Genomic DNA, 20,393 nt, shown 5'->3' with positions numbered 1-20,393 from the left:
TTTGTAAATTCATAGCTACTTGTTTTATTTTTATTGATTTTCTAAATCTTTTCTCTCAGAATTAGAGTATTGAACAAATTAAATGAAAGTCATTTGACATACTTGCAACTATGAAAATATAATACTCGTCCTCAAACCATATTACATGTTTGATCTTGAATTGAAAAGGTATATCTATAAATAGAAACAGGTGATTTCCTTTTAAATTCTTGAGTCGGGCGTGTCGTCGGAGAGGCAGCTATGGCTCTTTCATTTCCACTGCCTAATCTGGCAAACGTGTAAAAAATATACCGGTCAATATAACTTAAAATTTAGAGTTCAATAATTATAATTATCCAATATCATAAAGCGGAGCATTCAAAGTGTCAAAAAGATGAAACTACTATAAAAACAAAACACCCTCCTATGTCAAGAGAAATTAAAATCCAAACAAATAAAAAATCACAAAAAATGCATAATAAAAATCAACAAAAACTTCACTAGAATTGCCCAATATAAAAACGATTTAAAAAAAGAGAAATAATCGACTTCCAAACCTCCAGGATTCTGATTGTAAATAATGATCTAAAACGAAATCCTTTTGGTATGGATGTTTAGAAAAGCACAGAAGCAATTACTCCTAATTACCAAGCTGCTCAGATTTCCATATTTGGACTTTTCCTCTGACACTTTTGAATGACTGAATGTCACACAAAACTCAAATTTGAAAATGACATACCAAAGGATCAGGATGTACAAAAAACTTTTTTTGATCAGGATTTTTACTTAAACAAAAGTTTTATTAAATTCAAACAATATATAAGAGGCAAGAGGTTTTGTGTTCGGGTCTTTTTGACTAGACAACAAATTGCAATAATGTGTGTAATATTGGATTTGAAAGAAGAGAGCAAATACTTTCTTTAAGGTTTGCAAAATTTCAAGTTTTTAGACATAAATAACCCCTTTTTAGTTCCATGGCAACGGCAGCTCTTTTGGATATTTAAACATCAGAATCTTGGAGATTACACATCAATACTATGTACATGTAGTTTGAAATACAATTTAAGAAAAAAAAAACATTTAAAATGAAATTCCTTCTTTTCCCATGGACACACTTAAAAAAATGTCCAAAGATTTTAATGTTTCAAAAGAATTGGTTGGACAGTTACTGAGAAAATAAGATTTAAAATTTTCAATTTTCATACCTTGTATGTTTCAATGGAACTGGTAGCCATTTTGAAGAAGGGACAGGTATCAATCTGTTGTCATACATAAGTGCAGCCATGCTATTTCAATTAGGGGGAAATTGGCTCTGGGGGAAAACTCTATAACACAGAGTAGAATTTCCCCCTGGAAAATTGAATCTGGTGTGAGAATTTCGTAGGGGAAATCCTAATCTAGAGTTATTTTTCAGTGGGGGAAATTTTACTATAGAGTCTATTTTCCGGGGGAAAATCCTACTCTAGAGCCAGTTTTCCGGAGGAAAAGATTTTATAGGGGAATGCCTACTCTACAAGGTCGGTATTAAGGCATAAAACTTGTAGTTCATGTTCATAATATATGTACATGTAAAGTAGATTGCTTACTCCTTCAAGGCACCTGATCCCACTTCTGTTTCCAGGTGTCCGTGTCTTTGTCCTGTACATGATTCGTTTTGTTTCCTCTATTTATGAATTAATCACTGTTCGTTATCTTTACCTTCTATATTGGATTGTTTTCTCCTATAATTACACATGTACACGATGTAAAAGTAATTCGATTCTTCACTTTTACCCATCTACGTTTAAATTCTGCAACATGGAAACCAATACACTCATAAATGAAATATTCTCGATTGGCAATCAATTTATTCATTAATAGATCGATTAATAGTAAATATAATTTCAAATGATATCAATACTATTGCCATGTATACTCTGAAGAACAGGGCGACAATACGTGCCGCACGGGTCTGCATACTTTGTCGTCGGCTAAAATATGTGCAACTACATTTTGTTTATCGGCTACAATATGTGCAGGAACGACAATATGTGCCATCACAAGGTCTTGTAGCACCTTTCTTTTTATTTCCCGGTTTCATATCTAACACTAAAGGTTATATGTGCATGTATATGCACCGGTTTTATGCATATATATTTAGACAATAAAATATTGATTATTTAAAAGTTTCGTTTAACATGTAACCATCTTTATTTTTAACGTCTGTTATTTGATTGGGATTTCCTTTAATGACAGTTCTTTGTTATTTTCCATGCCTTTAATATGTGAAATTACTTTGTTGACATTTGAATTTTTATATATCTTGGCCTTAGTGGCTTTTTGTTTAAAAAAAACGTGGCATTTATTGACAAATAAAGTTGTGTTTTCCTATTTGTTGCCTTTAATTTCTATTTGCAATGTAGAAATTACAGACCTGTAATTTTTAACTGTTCTACACTCATTATCTTTAGCGTATAACTCACCCCCAAAAATAAATTACATGTTCCACAGTGGTGTGAAATGGATTAATTTTGAGTGACAGCAGCTATCCCACCGTCTTCATAGTTCCTTATTCTCCGAAACTTCTGCTGGTTGCTTTAGCTTTTTTTTTTTTAAATTATTTTCCGGAAACCTTCTAAGCAATTATTTTCAGGGTTTGACTTTTGACTAGTATGTGCACCTTTCTCATCGGCGACAGTAGTAGCCTTTTCATTAGAAGGAACAGAACTGGGTTGTCTATTGACAAGGTCAAAAATAATGACTAATATGGCTGAGTCTGCCATGCATTAGTTATCACAATTTTTTATTTCTCTTATAGGTCTTTGGACAAACACCTTATTTTTAGGCAAAAGGGGAAGGGGAAAGCCCATCTTGTTGTTCCATGGTTCTATATAGAGTGCATTTGGCTTCGAGTATGGACGCCAACCCATGTAGTTTTTCAGTTCTGCATTTCACATGTCTGCAAAGAGATCTATTTCTAGTGGCTCCTATTCTGATTTATTTGTGTAAAATTTCCTTTTTCAGCATTCAGTTGCTAGTATTTCTCATCTGATGACTTTCTAAGTCTGATTACACATTCTGTATTCTGGGCAAATTGCAGTAATCATGATCTTTTGGGATAGAGATGAGTCAAAATTTGTATTAATAATTTGATCTGGTTCCTCCCATTTTGTTCAAATGGGAATAATTACGAAATGGTGAAAATTTAATTGTATCTTTTAAAATTCTTTCTCTTATGAATCTCTGGACCAGAAAAGATTAAACTTAGGTGAAAGCTTTATTACATAGTGTAGATTCAATTATTTTCCATATGATCCCCAGGAGTAGGGTGAGGCCAAAATGGGCGATCAAACTTTTACATTGGAATACATAGTAAAAATCTTTAAAAATCTTCTCAAGAACAGCAAAACCATTCTTAATTATAATATTCTTAATTATATATAGTTAAGATTCAAGTTTATTCAAATCAGGACCCCCAGGGGTAGAGGCGATCAATGTTTAACATAGAAATGTATAGGAAAAATCTTTCAAAATCTTCTCAAGAACAAGAAAGCCATGATAATGTACATTCAAGTTTGTTCAAATCATGACCCCCGGGGTTAGGGTGGGGCCATAGTGGCCGATCAAAGTTTAATATAGCAGTGTGAAGGAAAAATCTTCTCAAGAACAGCAAAGCCGTGGTAAGTCATATTTATATGATAACACCCACGGGTACTTCAATTTCAAGTTTGATTACAGAGCAAAGTTTTACTGTACTGTAGTATCTGCCCCTTGTACTGAAACCTCAGATACCTTCTCCGATCCTTGCAGATCTGCATCCTTTAAATCTACTTTGCATAATCAATCCCCTCTCTATTAAGTTTTGACCACCTGAATCCCTTCCATTTTTTAAGTGATTATACACCAAAAAATTTCAATTGGTCTAGAGCTTTCAGCCTGATTGTTGGTCTCATTCCCCCTTTTTTGCGGGCGTACAAATAAAGGACTGGCAAACTGACATTTTATATTCATCAGAACAATGAAAAAGGATGACGACAACGAACAGTGATCTATCTCATAAAAACTTTAAACAATACAAATCTGTGAACTGGGCACAAACACGGACCCCTAGAAATTCCATAGGTGGGATCAGGTGCCTAGGAGGAATAAGCATCCCCTGTCGACCGGTCACACCGGCCGTGAGCCCTATATATTGATAAAGTAGACGGAACATTCCGTAGTCAAATTTAGTATGAAAACAAAGGTCTAACAATTGGTAGGAAACAAGTCAGCCAAAATACGGCCCAGTGATAGGTTATATTTACTTATAAGGTCATTATAACGAACATATAATTTATGGGATGCTGACATTAAACAAGGTTGTTGAAATCCCTGTAACATCACCTTGTGTGAGTAGCCTGTCTCGGTTTAAAAACTGATCGAACTCAGAGCATGCTCTTGAGTAGCGAATAAGTTGGGAGATATATACACCATATGCAGGTGACAGCGGAATATTACTACATGAATAGGGAAAGTTGACGGTGGAAAAGCTGAAGTCATCTTGTTTGTCATACAATTTAGTTGTTAGTAGGCCTTTGTCGTATATAGTCAGTAAAACATCCAAATATGAAGCAGATGTAGCAGTCTCTGTGGTGTCTTTTATTCCATGTTCACTGGAATAAATCGAGTCGATATATAAATGGTAATACACTATACTTATTGTTAATTGATAAAACGTCGCCGATATATCTGAATGTCGAGTGGAAGGCCACGGCAATGATTTCTTCTCGTGTAGAAATTTTTGAATAAATTTTGCTTCATACGAATACAAAAACAGGTCGGCTAATAAAAGAGCACAATTAGTTTCCATCGAAATTCCAACAATTTGTTGGAAGACTTAGTCTCCGATGACTGCATAAATGTTGTCTATATGGAAATCCAGCATCTTTTGAATATCAACTTCAGAGTACTTGTGTGTAGAATCAGAGTGATTTTGAACGAAGTAATTTTGTTGATGACCAATCACAAGATGTAAAAATTTCCGAGTTCCGTCTTTATTGAAGCAGTTTTTATGGTATCAAGAAGCCTAGTTTTTAATTCATTGTGAGGAATGGTTGAATAAAGTGAAGAAAGGCGTACGTTTTGATGTTGTAGACTTTTGAAAAATTTTGTGATTTCAAATTTTCTAAAAGTTCTTTAGAGTTTTTGAGGATCCACATCTGATTTAAACCACTTCTAGAGTATGCTGTAGGCACAGTACGTCTGAAGTTTCTCCTCAACAACAGTTAATATTTTGGTAAGGAGTAATGATATGGGCTTGGTTGACCTGGCAATATATCTTTGTAAGGATTTTTATGAATTTTAGGAATCCAGTATAGATAGGGTAGATCGAACTCGCCTTGGTTGACTGGAATGTTAAAAATATAAAACACTGAAATGTGATTTTGAAGAATTTCATCCTTGGAAAGTGAACTGCCAGTATACGTAGGATTTCCAGACGTAGAATTAAAACCAAGTTCTTCCAAATACAATTATAATAATTAGCCTTACAATCCCCACTGACTGCTTGACCAACATCCCCTCTTCTGGTGAATTTAAAATTTGCATTCCCTGTTTTTATAATTTTATTTGCTTTGTTTGAAACCTCTGAATTGGTTCTGAAATGAATTTTATTTTGTATCCTGAAATACTTTCCAACAAGTTTAATTTTGTAATCATTTTCCAGTTTTCCTGTCCTGAAATGCTTTTAACCCCCATACCCACCCACCCACACCCACACCCACACACTGGGAATATTTTGTATTGACAAAGCTTTTTGAAATTGAGCTGTACCACTGAGGCATGAAGATTTCCAGACTTGATTTTTTGTTATTTGTTCCCTTACAGAAGGAATACCCTCGATTACTCCATACCTCTTCTTCCCTGATCCGGGTTTCTCTGGAATCTTGAAGCTTTAATACACAGGCTTTAAAGCTGACTGCATTGTTTCCACGTCCTTGAAAACTGTCTGTCCTAACGTCCTGGATTTCCATACCCACATGAGGGCCCTAGCTGTAGAAAAGGGCCCTTGGGGCTGGTCTGTGCGTATCCGGTTTATTGCCTCTCCGTCGATATTGAGCCTTAGAAATTATATCTCCATATAGAAACCCTTTCTTGTAATCGTCTTTTCCCGAACAAGTTGATTCCATATGAAACATCCTGCAAAAGTAACAATTTGTGCGCATATTACGCGACGGAAAATAGTTATTTTCTTTGCGTTGTTTATAAGGGTTTCTGTGATTTTTTTCACACCACACTGTATTTATTGTTTTTAAATCACTATTTCAAAGAGATTTTTTTTTCAAAAAAAGTTCTTTGTTTTATACATAAATGTTTCATGTTTTATTATGTAGTATCTAAATTTGGAGAGAATTTGTTTATTTATTGACCAGTTCCCTGACATTGGTTAACGAGCACCCTAAGCCTAGAAAAACTAAGGAAGGTGTCTCAGGGACAAAGTCCAAAATGAACTTTTATTTTCTAGCGGGCAACCTCCAAAACGAACTTTTATTTCCTAGCGGCAGCGACTGGAATCAAGTGCAGATGACCAATTCTAGCAATATTTGCTAAAAATAATTGAAAATAATTGCTTCGAGAAAAATTAAGCGAGTCAAAACATATCACATACAAAACGGATACTCCACTTCAAGGTTTTTTTCCCCGTTTCTTTCACATACTAGAAAATACCAAACAAGAGAGAGCTTCCTTGCATACTGATGTACATTCATGTTTGTTCCATTGATGTTTCCTCCCCTTGGCGGGAAAGGGGGTGGGCCAATAATAAGGGTGAAGTATTTTTTTTTACGTTGGAACATCTCACGAAAAGACCTTTAAAATATGTTTATTTTTCAGGAACAATAGGACGGTTTTCATTTATATTGTTTAAAGTGTATTCATTCGACTGGTCAAAAACTAGGGTGGAGTTAGTTAGAAGTTAGAATCTCGGGATAAGCCCGCACCACAGTTAGATAGTCTCATATAGTTGCAATGTAGCAATTCGGAGCGGATCCGCTCCAAAAGTTTGGTTAAAATTATTTAAGCAGTTCTAGAGAAGAAGTCGAAAAATGAGAAGAAAACGGAGGGACAGGCACCAGAGGGACGACAAGCAAAGTTCGATCAGAAAAGCTCACTTGGGTATTTGACCCAGATGAGCAAAAAAAACAGCTTAAGTAAGAGGGAGCATTCCATCAAACCTTACAGATCAAATAAGACAACAATCTAATAAAATGCAAAGTTAATTGATAAACAAAACTAGACGTGCCAGTGTTGATGTGAAAATAACAATAGGTGGAATTAAACAAAAATAGAATATCGTAGTTGTGGAAACTGGATAGGGCTAGCCTAGCTTGTTCACTATCGCACCATCAAGCATCGAGCTACATAGCACGATAATGCGATCGCGATGGTGCAATGGCATGATGAAGGTTGCACAATAATGCGATGACGATTATGCGATGTCACGATGAGATGTAACTCCATGGCTTGATATGGAATCTGGATAGGGCCACATATAGTTCACCAGCTAGGCTCGGATCAATAGTGCAATAATGTGATGATGATAACGCAATGATGCGATTGCATGATGATAATGAAACGATGGTAAGATAGTGCAATGACTATAGTGCGATGGAGCGATGCTACAATGAAACGAAAGCGATGGTACGATAATGCGATGACCATGAATCGAAGGTACGATGGTAATAAAGCAATGTTACCAATCGCTTTATTGCACTATCGTTCTATTGTTCCACCGTTCTCCCATAATTTCACCACCGCGTCATCTTCATGGTGCTATGGCACCGTTGTGTCATCTTCACCGCAGCATCACCATTGCACCATTTTCTCATCGTTCCATCGACTCAAAAGTCGACTAATGGAAAAGTAAACTATGAACGTGGTCCTATCTCGATTCTTTAGATTATCAATAAAAAGCAATAATCGATGGGACGACACAGGTTTTGATTGTGAACTTTTGATCTAATTTCTCAGTGGTAGAATCACTACCACCGAGAAAAGCTTTGTTGTTAGCTCTACAATGATAAAAGGTGAAAATAACGAATAGTGATCGAAAAATCTGCAAACATTACAAATCTTTGAACAGGGCATAAAACACGGACCCCTGGAAATTCAAAGGGTGTGATCAGGTACCCAGACGGAGTAAGCATCCCCTGTTCGACCGGTCACACCCGCCATTGAGCCCTACATGTATTGATCAGGTAGACGGAACATTTTATTGTCAAATTCAGTATAAAAAACAAAGGCCTAACAATTGGTATGAAACATGTCAGCAAAAATGTGTCCCAATGCCCCAATGTTAGGTTATTTACTAACAAGGCCATTATTACGACCATAGAATTTACGAAAAATTGACTTTAAACGAACACTTTGGTGTCTATTTGATCACTATTCGTTATTTTGACCTTTTTTCATTGTAGAGCTAACAACAAAGCTTTCTCAGTAGTAGTGATTCAACCACTGAGAAATTAGATCAAAAGTTCATCATCAAAACTCGTGTGGTGTCCACAGCACCTCTGAAAGGAAATACCGGTAAAAGGTTATTTTACAACAAAACTTTTCTTATTGGAATATTCTCTAAGCGTCACATTAACCTTTCAGATGTTATGTCATTCGATCGAAAAAATTATGATACATCTGCTAAACAGGGAATTGGATCAAGAAATAAAACAACTCACGGATGCAAGATAAGACATATATATATCATCAGAGGGACTCCATTAAAGAAAAGAATTCGTGAATACTGTAGCTGCAGTGTAGAAATTTTGTTATTTATCCACAAATTTGAAGAATAATGAAATCCCAAGATTGTCTCGTACAACGAAATACATGAAATTGACCGAAAAAAACTGAAGAAAGTTATGCAGACTAGCAGAGTTGACACATTTAGATTTAAACATTATGAAATGTTGTTTAAAGAGGAAAGATCTGGGTAGTCACTAACTTTGAAAAAAAAAATCTAATTGACAAAAAAGATTGTACTTTTCAAAATGTATAATTGTTGAAGGATTAAAGTCTGTGTGTGTGCTGAATACTTGTCAATTGAACGAAAAAATTTTCATTTACACAAAAAAACACAATTAAACTTCAGATGCTATTAAATGTTTAAAATTATCGATACTATTGTTTCTAGAATAACAGTGGGTCAATTATGATCCGCTGTTCATTTGACTCTAAGAGTTAATCCTATCCAGATTTCAACTCTAGGGGGTTGAGAATCAAATAACAGTGCTTCATTTCTGTCAGTTTGATTCTAAACTCCCAAAACTTGGAAACTGGATAGTTGTAGTTCACTATCGCATCATCGATGTTGCAATAATGCGATGGCAATGATACAATGGCATAGAGTAATAACACGACAATACGACATCGATGACACGATGGTGCATCGACGATGGTACGATGCATGACGATGAAGTGATGCTCGCTATCATTCCATCGTGCTATCGCACCGTCGTCATCGCATTATCGCGCCATTGCATCATTCATTATCGTCGCGCTATAGCACCGTCGCTGCATAATTGCACCATGGACTACGTGGTTCTAAAGTTGGAATACGAAAAGTAGTTCACTTGCATCATTGCACCATGGACCCAAACCTCAAAGGTGCAATGATGTAATAGTGAACTATCCGGATAGCATACTATCCATATTCCATCATTGAACAAATGGATTGATTGTTATTATCGCAATAATTAAAAACGTTATTCAATCCGAGCATTGCGTCCACAATATGTCAAGAATTTGCAAAAGGTATGTTCATCTTTGAGCTTTTATTAAAGACAAGCATACAGAAGTGACATTACATTTTTTTAAAATTACATTTCCTGGTGTGTCTATCATTTTTGTTGTTGCGAATTGTTGTGTAGTTGTTTTTGATCTATCTTTCTATTTACACTTGTTGCTTCTTCTCTGGAACTACTGAACCAATTTCAAATGAATACATGCTATAAAAATCTTTTCCTCTTCTCTAAATGCATAGTTATGATGAGCAAGGGTGCCTCTTCCAAAACTGTGAATTTCATGGCCCCTGGGTCAGGGGTTCTGGTGTTTGGGCGGGGCTCTATTGATTATATAGCAAAAATGCATTGATATTTTAAAATCTTCTCCTTTGCTCCTGCGTATTAAGCAAACAGACTAAATGCAATAATGTAAATGTAAATGTATAAATTTAGATATAAGCAATTGTGCCTTTTCTCTGCTTCTGGGTATCTAGGAAGCAAACAGAGTACAGGGAATGAGAGTTACTTCTCTTTGCTAAATTGTGTTAAATCAAGAAATTCTTGTATATAATTTAATTAACAGGTTATTTGATGGAATGAGAATACAAGAAAGAATGTTATATATATAGAAACAAAATAAAAATTAATGTTTAGTTTAAACAAGCAAAGCGTGCTCTGAAAAGCAGTATAAAAGATAGAAATAAAGATTATTTATGTAGCAAAAAGGGCCAATTGTCCTCAGTATGTATATACTGTTTTGTTGGGCAGTTGAAGACTTATTGTTAGATAAATTCATGGAGATCAGAGTTTAGTTGGCAAGAGACTGCAAAAAGTTGTTTTATACTTTATCAGTGAATAAGGGAGCCAGGGTGATTAGGGGACATGTTGCAGTTACGGACAAGTGGCATATAGCCATGTTGTATACTAAACCAAGTAGAGAGTGCTGGTAACAAGCATTACCAAGTTTGTTTTTTGTATAGTCTAGAGGCAAGTGTTGGTACCAAGTGTTATCAAGTGGCAAGCAGCTAAGTTGTTTGGGTGGGCAAGAGGCATAACCTCAAGAAAATATACAGGCATTGGAGATTTCTTTTTGTGTACTTAATTGTAGCACTAGGAAAGTGACAAAAACATATCCGTATATATTGAATACCTTTCACACTAGGCAAGTGTTAATAATACATGTATCTGTATATTTTGCATTCATTATCATCCCTGTAACACTTTGGAAAACCAAGTACAATCCCAAGGAGATCACTCAGGTCTTGCACGTTACAATAAGCAAGGGTATTTTTACCAGATTTTTGAAATTCTTGGGCAACTTAGCTTCGTCTATCAGTTAATTTTGTTTTATACTTCTATGGATCCTTTACAGTGTTATATTATACTCAGGTGACCGTTAAGGCCCTTGAGCCTCTTGTTTAAAAAATGCCATTTATAATGAAACATGTCTCTTGGCGAATAGGTGAAAAAATTAATCCTGCTGAATGCACGGATTTTATTAAATAGAAATATAATCTTTTGAATGTTAATGTTACTTCTTTTTAATATTTTTAGTTATAATTGACCGATTAAATATGTACCATCATGTGAGATAATTACGTACATGTACTAGTATTATTAACACAGGAAACAATATGCAGAGTCAATGAATTGTTGATGCGATTGTGATTTTGAAAAAGAATCTGGAAAATAGGAAATATAAACAGGAAAAGTGTTAATATTTTTACAGAGTCCGCTTGTTAGTCCTTGATCTTGGTAAAACGAGGCCTATGCACTCGACGCAGTGAAAACCCTGAAATAAACTGCTTGATGTCCAGTAATAATGAGTTTCGGAAATGACTGAAACAGGAATTGTATCGATGACTTTGAGGCCAATTAGTTTTATATCATCCAAGATGATTGTAGACAAACCCCCATATATATATTGTGCAATAGATAATCAAATAATAATGGGGAGGAAAGGATGGAAGTCTGTCATGACCCTGACAAATACCAATACCGGACAACATGAAATGAAAATTAAAAGATGTCTGCTTAGCAAGACAATAATTATTTGACAGAATACGATTGCGTGATTAATAACAGATAAATCTACATTTTATTTCCTTTTACTTTTAAATTTTGATGCGAAAATCCAATTGTTAACTCGATAATTATCACAAGTCACAATATCTAATGGAAAGAATTTCATATTCTGTTGATTTTTTTTAAAACTGTTTGTTGGATGTTGATAATTGTACAATTTAAGTAAATATTCTTGAATAAACACTTTGAAAAGCTTAACATTGTCTTCAGATTTTCTGCATTTTTCTAGTTACATTTAGAATAATTAACATAGATTTATGCAACTCCTAATCACGACCTACGAGCAAGAATTTCAACTGACGTTTTCTGGATTCTAAGTTATAGGCATCCCTAATTCTGCGTACCAACATAAATATAGTGTGTTACCGTTCTGTTGTCAACCTGAAATACCAGGGAAGAGTAAAACAAAAATCTTTGAACTTCTAGAGAGACCATTAAGAGATCATCATCTGTATATCTAGATATATTATGCTTCGGCAAAAGCGTTTTTTATTGTAGCAAGAAGTTATCTTTTTCCAGGAATTCCCCATTGTCATATAAAAGCGCTCCTCTACAAAAATATCCACTTTTTATCGAAGATCAACATGGCTAGATCGTTTCGATCTATCGGGTCTGTGGTTTCTTTAACAATTCTTCATTAAATACTTCAAACAGTTTACATCTTCTTTATGATAGTATGATTTTATTTTATCATAATACGGTCAACAAGGTTTTTTTTTTAATCTACAAAAAGGATTTTTTTTTTCGCCGGAAATGAAAACGGCTCATCAAGATCTAAAGGAAATTGCATCATTTCTGAATCAAATTAAATAATGACTTCACAATTGGTCATTAAATTTCTTGTGAATTTTGGAATTCTGCTTATTAAATAAAAATCTTTACGTAAATTGTAAGACGATTTATTGATTTTGACAATGAAAAGCCAAAAACATTGAACTTATGTCAAATATACGGCACTATATTCATTTAATTTTCTTCAATTTTCAAACGTTGATTAATATCATAATGTTTTTCCCCAAACTATTGTTTTCGTCAAATTAAGTTTTTAGAGTGCTTGGGCCTTTTGATGCCTTTCCCAGTGTTTTAGGCAAAGTTCTGATAATTTCTTAATTATAATAAGTTAGTTTAAATTCTAAAGTTTCTATAACCTACACGATCATCTTTTATTCAATATAACTTTTCAGTGACCTCCTATTTAACGATTTCGCGTGTCACTAACGCTTACAGATACCATGTCATATAATCATGCTTAAAATTATGTTGTATAAAATTTAGTATTTTCATAAAGAAAGAAAATGAAATAAAGAATTTCTCTCTTTCTCGTGTATTTATTAACAGCGTAAGTACAAATTTATGTTGAATTTCTCAAAACAATGCGCATATATATACCTTTAATCAGTACCGTAATTCATAGAATACAGCTCTTTGTTATTATTTTCATTTCATGTGACGTATCTTTCGTGACCGGTCGGCAGGGGTTGCTTACTCCTCCATGGCACCAGATCCCACCTCTGATGTTTTAAATGTCCGTGTTTGCTTTGCTCCTGATTTGTATTGTTTGAATGGGCTTTTGAGCTTGAATACTGTTCGTTATCTCCATATTTCATTTCATCAATATTGTGACCTGAAAATACCGTATTCTAGGATGAATACACTAGGGGAACCAAATAAAAATTGATATTTACGAGTTGCTCTCCGTTTCTTTTCTAATAAAGAGGCTCGTATTTTAATTGGCAACAGACAACCAGTTAGATTTTCATATGAGTACATAAAAGATTCTGCGCCTTCTCCAAGTTAAACCGCCATCGTAAATATATTCCAAGGGAATAAGCGTTTAAATATTTTGGAAATAAAGAAGTTCTTCAATGTAGTTTGGTAAAAGGCAATAAAACAACTTGTAAGCCAAAGTGCCATACAGAAAAAGTTCATGTAACAGGAGACATATAATTTAAGAATATTCTTTTTTCCTGTTGACACATACATTATTCAAGACGTCATACTCGATAGTTTCTGAGTTCCATTTCTTAATAGACCAAAGGGGTTAACATTAATTTTTCCACGTTTCTGCTGACAATAGCACCAGTTTTTGGTGCGCATTCTGTCTTAAAATATGTACAACTCGATAATTCTACAACATTTATATATATTCCTCGGCTAATAAAGGCAATAAAGAACAAGAGGCTGAGTATTTTTTCGCCTGATGCTCAGCTGGGATTTATTCTTAATGTTCCAACTTAGGATTTTTTTTTCCAGGCGCGGCATGAATATCAAATAATCTGAATTCAAAGTGGAGAATTTTTGTGGCAATCGACACTCTGAAGAACTTTAAAAAGAGCCTTTTCAAAACTTTATTCATCCATTTAGCATATAAAATTCGTCTTAATCCGACGAATTATTGTGAATTGATATTGCAATATACACAGAATTTTCTGTATATAGAAATTGAGGGTAACAGAAGAATTGAAATACAACATATGTATAAAAAAACATGCATTTTTCAATTTTTACTGATTCGGGGGGGGGGGGATATCATTTTTTTATTTAATATTTTTTTTTATGTAAGTCTCATCTAGAGAATGCAGAATCGAGGTGTTTATTCACAATTCATTAAAACTTTGATTAAAATAATTTAACTTAATTGTAAACCCCTCGCCTTCCCCATACACACTCTTCTCACCCATACACTATCTTTGGTGTTTAGAACTCTTTTTGAATTGAAGACAAATTTTAGCGTACAACGACTTTCAGTGCAATGGTACAAGGGCAGTAATTCCATCCGTTCAATGTGCAAGAAAATGAATAGTTAAGTATAAAACTCATATATTAATACATGTATATCAGACAGTGTGTCCAGTGTGTCCAACGGGGACGAAGAAGTACCGTGTTTTTGTCTAACGCCATACTTGTATTAGTATTAGCCTAGCTGTACTCGGTATACATAATAACTAGTCTGCTGTAATCCGTGCTAATGTGTCAAATGTCAATTTCATCCTAACTGAAATTTACAAATAAAATGATGTTAAATCTAATAATATTTAGAACAATTTTATATATCGATAAAATACCTGAATTCTTGCTTAAGTTTTCTATTGCATAAAGAAGTTTTTTTTTTTAATTTTGATTTTGATGAATAAAAAAAAAATTGTCTGAAAACTGCAGATGGGTCCAGTGGTCATAGCTACACAATGAGCCCATATGACAAACACCAAGTTTTATTTCATTTACTATAAGCTACTGTTTTAATAAATACTATACATAAATTTTAAATAGATCTCACAATGTTACAAATGCACCAGCCCAAAAGGTAATGTATGCCACTGAATTAGAAACCCAACTGATTGATTATTTTGTGAATAAATGGTGAGCAATATGAAAATTGAAAAGAGTATTGTCTCAGTGTAGCTTTAACATATTCTCAAGGGCCCAGATGGGAATAAACTTGAATCTAAACTACCTAAAGATGCTTCAATATATCAATGTGACTATATTCATGGGCCTGCTGTTCTTCATTGGAAGAATTTCTAAGGGTTTTCCTCTATATTCCTAAGTAAAACTCCGATCTTTTAATGTGGCCTACCCTACCCACAATGGCCCAGGAGGCCATGATTTGAGTAAAATTGAATCTATACTACCTGAGGATGCTTCCATATTAATATGACTTATCATGTCTTTGCTGTTTTTGAGAAGGGTTTTAAAATTTTCCAATATATTCCATTGTAAAACTTTGATCGCCTATTGTAACCCTGTCTTACCCCCCACGGGGCATGATTTGAACTTGAATCAAAACTTTCTGGGGATCTTCCATATTGATATAACTAAACATGGCTTTGCTGCTCTAGAGATGGAAAAAAAGATTTTCTCCTGTATGTTCCTATATTATAAAACTTTGATCTCCTATTGTGGCCCCTCCCTACCCCAAGGGGTCATGATTTGAACAAATTTTAATCTACACAACCTGTGGATGCTTCCAAATAAATATGACTAAAAATGGCTCTGTTGTTCTTGAAAAGATTTTTACCTATATATTCCTATGTAAAACTTTGATAGTTTATTGTGGCATCCTACCTCAGGGGGTCATAATATGAAGAAATTTGAATCTGCACTATTTAATGAATAATATAAGTATTATTTTTCTGGCCCAATGGTTCTTGAGAAGATTTTTTAAAAGCTGCCATTTAAGTTTCTTTAATTCTTAATTATCTCCCCTTGAAAGAGAGAGTGGCCCTTTCACTTGAACAAACTTGAATCCTCTTCACCCAAGTATTTGTTTAAAATTGGCCTTTTGTTCTTATTAATAAGGAAATATAAAAAATGTGAAGAGTTTACAGATGACAGACGACAGAGGGACACCAGACTCTCTTCGATCAGAAAAGTTCACTTTTAGCTCAGGTGAGCTAAAAGATAAATAGTAATACACCATTGCAGCTAGGGCTAGCCAGGCCTAGAGTTTCTGAATACCGGGGCATCTTTTATGAATGAAAATTATAAACGAGAAATCTTGTAAATAAATAGGCAGCTCATGCATATTAAAGATAAATTCACTGATCACATTCGATTTTAATGCTGTAGCCAAATACGACAAATTATTGGATTATTGGATGTTGTAAAGATTTAACGTTGTAAAAGATTCGCCTGCATTAGAAATGGGTTAGATTTTAACACTGAAAAGAGGGGGGTCCCTTAATATGATGAGCATGTCCTTGCTGCTTTTAAATCCCCTGTGTGGCAAAATAGAGAGAGAGAGTCGTAAATGGAACCAGCAGCAATGCAAATCAGTCATTATCTTGCGATAGAAAAAATTGTGGGACTGAGGAACACTTGACCAGGGGTTTCACCCCCCCAATTTAGGCTCATTGAGAGTCTTTAAATTTTGTAATATATGTTATTTTTGTAAACTGATGGGCTGTATTGCATATCCTGAATAAACTTAACGTAATTAACAGGGTGGCTCTGGTTCCGCTTACATTTCCACCCGTACACGTCAAATTAAAGCAATATGAGCTGCAACTTTGATGTCGGAAATTTTTGTTGCAAAATTGTAATTAACTATTTCAAGGTCGGAGAAAAAGAACATTTAAAAACTTCTGTTGTTTATATTCGCCATGGAAGAACCATTTATAAGCTATGATGGAAGCAAAATTACATTATTGTCGTCCTGTACAATATTGATCACTTATAAAATACTCTACATTTGATTGCACAGAAATCTTTTTTCTGAAACAATATGATACGTTAATTTAGCCTTATTGAGCATAAAGGTTTAGATTACATACAAATTTATCATAATAATACATTTTAACAGCAAAATGAAATTCTCAAAAATGCAACTCATATTGCTTTAACTTCTAGCTACACTCTGCATAGTGAATGTTTATATATTATAATATATAATTTTTTTTAGATATAAATCTTTTCGAGTATTTGAAAAAAAACAAACAAACATCAAATAGCCAAGACTAATCTGTCATGTATTGCTAATCGAGACTAATCGACATGATTTGGTAGTGCATCATTATAAGACACCTTTATTAAGTACGCTAATATAAAATAGTGAGTGCATGAAAAATTAAATTCGAACTACTTGTAAAAGGTCTGAGAAAGAAATTTGATTTGAGCATAGTATATAGACTAATGACGCTCATTTCCGTCAACTCGAAATCCCAGTTAATGCAATTATACATTGTATTTACAACATGTTTTATTAAAGGGAAAAGACCAAGACTTTCGCAAAAAGCCGTCCAAACTTTGGAGTACTTGTTCCAGAAAACTCCTTACCCAACGGACGAGGAGATACAGTTTGCGTCAGAAGATAGCGGTGAAAGTGTTAAACGAGTAAAGGTAATTGAAGGAACAACGCAAAATGTGATAACAACGCAAAATGTAATAACAATGCAAAATGTAATAACAACGCAAAGTGTAATAAACTGAGATTATTACATTTTGTTTACATTTTGCGTTGTAACACTGGTGCTCCCTCCCAGTAAATTAAAAATTTAGAACATGAGAAAACTATTGCATAGAAACAAAAAAGAAGCATATTCAGTATGTACATGTACATTATGACAAGATGTCATAACTGATGTCGGTTTTCACTGATATCGTTTCAAAAGTAATGGTCATAAATTTTTAAATTACGTACTTGCAACGAAATTTGAGATGAATTTTATTATTTATTTAAATGTACTATTAAATTTATCTATAAAGAATTCAAGAGGTATGTACCAAAATTTAATCAATCGAATCGAAAGTTTTGAAATGCTTTTCAATACAACAAAGAATCAACTTGTCAAAGTTTGTAAACTGTTAAATATTCTACTGGTAATTGACAGTTGGCTCTCTTGGTTAATCACACACTATTATCCCTTCTTCAGGCATGTAGTATTTTCTATTTCTTATTTTGTTTGTACATCTTTTACATGTCTAGTTTCATAGTTATGAGAATAAAGTTCATCGTCATCGCAAACTGGAATATGTAGCATGTAGGGCTTCTGCAATGAACAACTTATTATCCTCAGGTTTTGAGTGGAACTTAAAATTAAAAGCAAAATTGAAACCTGAATGATTTTTTTCCCCTCAAAAAAAAAAAAAAAAAAAAAAAAAACAACAACCAAGATCTCGGTCTCCAATACATACCCTATTTAATGACAAGAATAAATTATACATCGATGTTACTCAAAACTTTTTCTGGGTATATAGTTAAAATTACATGCATGCGGCAATTATCTTGAAAACAGTTATGAAAGCTACTGTAACAGTAGTGTGCATATCGTGAAAAATAAATGTTATGTATAGCTTTTGAACCACTTAGTCGTTTATTTAAGGAATGAATTTAATAGCTACCCAAGTTATACTGGTATAACCTGGGTTGGGGAAGTTTACGCTGTATAAACCGCGAAGCGGTTTATAAAAAAGCGTAAACTGTTCCAACCCAAGTTATACCAGTATAACTTGGGTAGCTATTAAATTCATTCCTTATAATTTAATTTTCCATCATTACGTGTAAAAAATAAGACAATTTCTCCTTCAAAAATGCCTTCAAATTGTACGTATTTTAAATGTAACGTCAAGCGGATTGATACGTTTTTGACGTAAGTCATTGTGACGTACGCAATCCAGGTTATACGCTATATTCTAATTTTTTTATCCAATCAAATGACGCGTTACAACCAAAATTAAATTATATCCATTTAAACTGTGCATATTATTATTTAACAAAATCATCTTTTTTTTTTAAAATAAATACAAAGAATACATGATTTTGTACTCGGACACCTGTATACTAGTAGTCTATAATTTATTGAAAATGAAAAAAAAAAATAGTGCGTGTCCAAGAATTTTACGGACAGCCCTTGTAGTTGTGATGAAAACTCAGTAACTTTCTTATTGTTTTGGGGTAATAAACTGATAAAGGGTGTATAATGGTGTCCTAGACTTCAAGAAAGACTAATGCTTGGATGATTTGGCAACTTTAGGTAGTAGTAAGTGTCAAGTCAGTGCTAATTTTGTGGAGAGACATTAAATGTTACATGATCCTTTATAGTATAGGAGGGAATGGGGATACAAAGTAATGAAAGGGCGGTATGAAGATAGTTATAATTTGATATGTATTGTCACCATTGAAAAGATTGAACAGCGGTCATGTTCGGCGTAAGATACTTTGATAAAAAAAATCTTGAAAAGAGTTGTTTGTAATTCATTCTGAATTTTCAATTACAGACATGGTTTATAAATCGAAGAACAAAGGCCGTAGCTGAGCTTTCTGGTAGGGGGAAGCCGTCTAAGCGACGATCGACCATTCATCAAGCTTCACAGAGACCCAAACGATCTAAAACATGTATGGAATGGAAAAGAACCCACGAAGAGCAGCTTGTCTCCATAAATATACCGTCAGCAAGTTCCCCGGGCAATGCTACCATAAGTAATGTATCAAATAAGAAACAGACTAGTGTACATTTTCCCTGCAGAAGAAACCGAGTGACTTCCGGTGTAGTGGACGATCGTCTGTTGGCACGTTATGCTGAAATGATAGAAGATAAAGAGTACCACGAGATGATGTATGATTCCAGTTAGTGAATGGACCAATGTGGCATATCCCTCTCTGGATAAACGAAACATTTACTTTGTTTTGAAGTTGTTTTTTTTTTAATGTTTGAGTGTATGTGTTTTGCAGGCTCCAATTAGGGACATAATACGTCTCTGTTCCAAAATTGATTAAATCCGTCACGAAATCTTTTCTTATGAAGTGATAATAATGTTAACGTTATAGTGTAGAGAGAGCATATCTAGCAGACTGCTCTAGTCCATAATTACCTCGACCTTGCAGTTCTAATTAAACTTCATTTCTTTCGAGTAATCCGTTTTACTTACTTATATTTCTTATCACGGGAAAAAAATTTAAACGATATTATCTGGTGAAATAGCATTACTTATTGTAATTTGTCCACGAAAATTAAAAAAAAAAACGCTGTACAACGAAAATATTCTTAATCAAAAATGGCGGCTGCTGTCGGCCATCGTAGTCCAGTGACTATGGTGACCTTGTGGCACCAACAGCGATTTGTTACCATTATAATCACATTTGAATTAATTCTAGAA

General features: G+C 34.1%; 1 protein-coding gene across 1 annotated transcript; it reads left to right on the top strand.

The window, feature by feature from the left end:
* Positions 1-14,577: 14,577 nt before the first annotated feature.
* Positions 14,578-20,151, top strand: LOC133190970 (uncharacterized). The gene is made up of 3 exons (XM_061326651.1): positions 14,578-14,600; positions 17,506-17,636; positions 19,515-20,151. The coding sequence occupies exons 1-3, from the start codon at positions 14,582-14,584 to the stop codon at positions 19,866-19,868; spliced, it is 504 nt and encodes a 167-aa protein (XP_061182635.1). The 5' UTR covers positions 14,578-14,581; the 3' UTR covers positions 19,869-20,151.
* Positions 20,152-20,393: the final 242 nt, after the last annotated feature.

The sequence above is a fragment of the Saccostrea echinata genome, unplaced genomic scaffold (assembly GCF_033153115.1).
Source record: "Saccostrea echinata isolate AGI-Se365-2 ecotype Australia unplaced genomic scaffold, CSIRO_AGI_Sech_v1 ptg000022l, whole genome shotgun sequence".
NCBI classification, from domain to species: Eukaryota; Metazoa; Mollusca; class Bivalvia; order Ostreida; family Ostreidae; genus Saccostrea; species Saccostrea echinata.
Note: the sequence above shows the minus strand (reverse complement) of the source record. Positions and strands in the feature narration are given on the sequence as shown.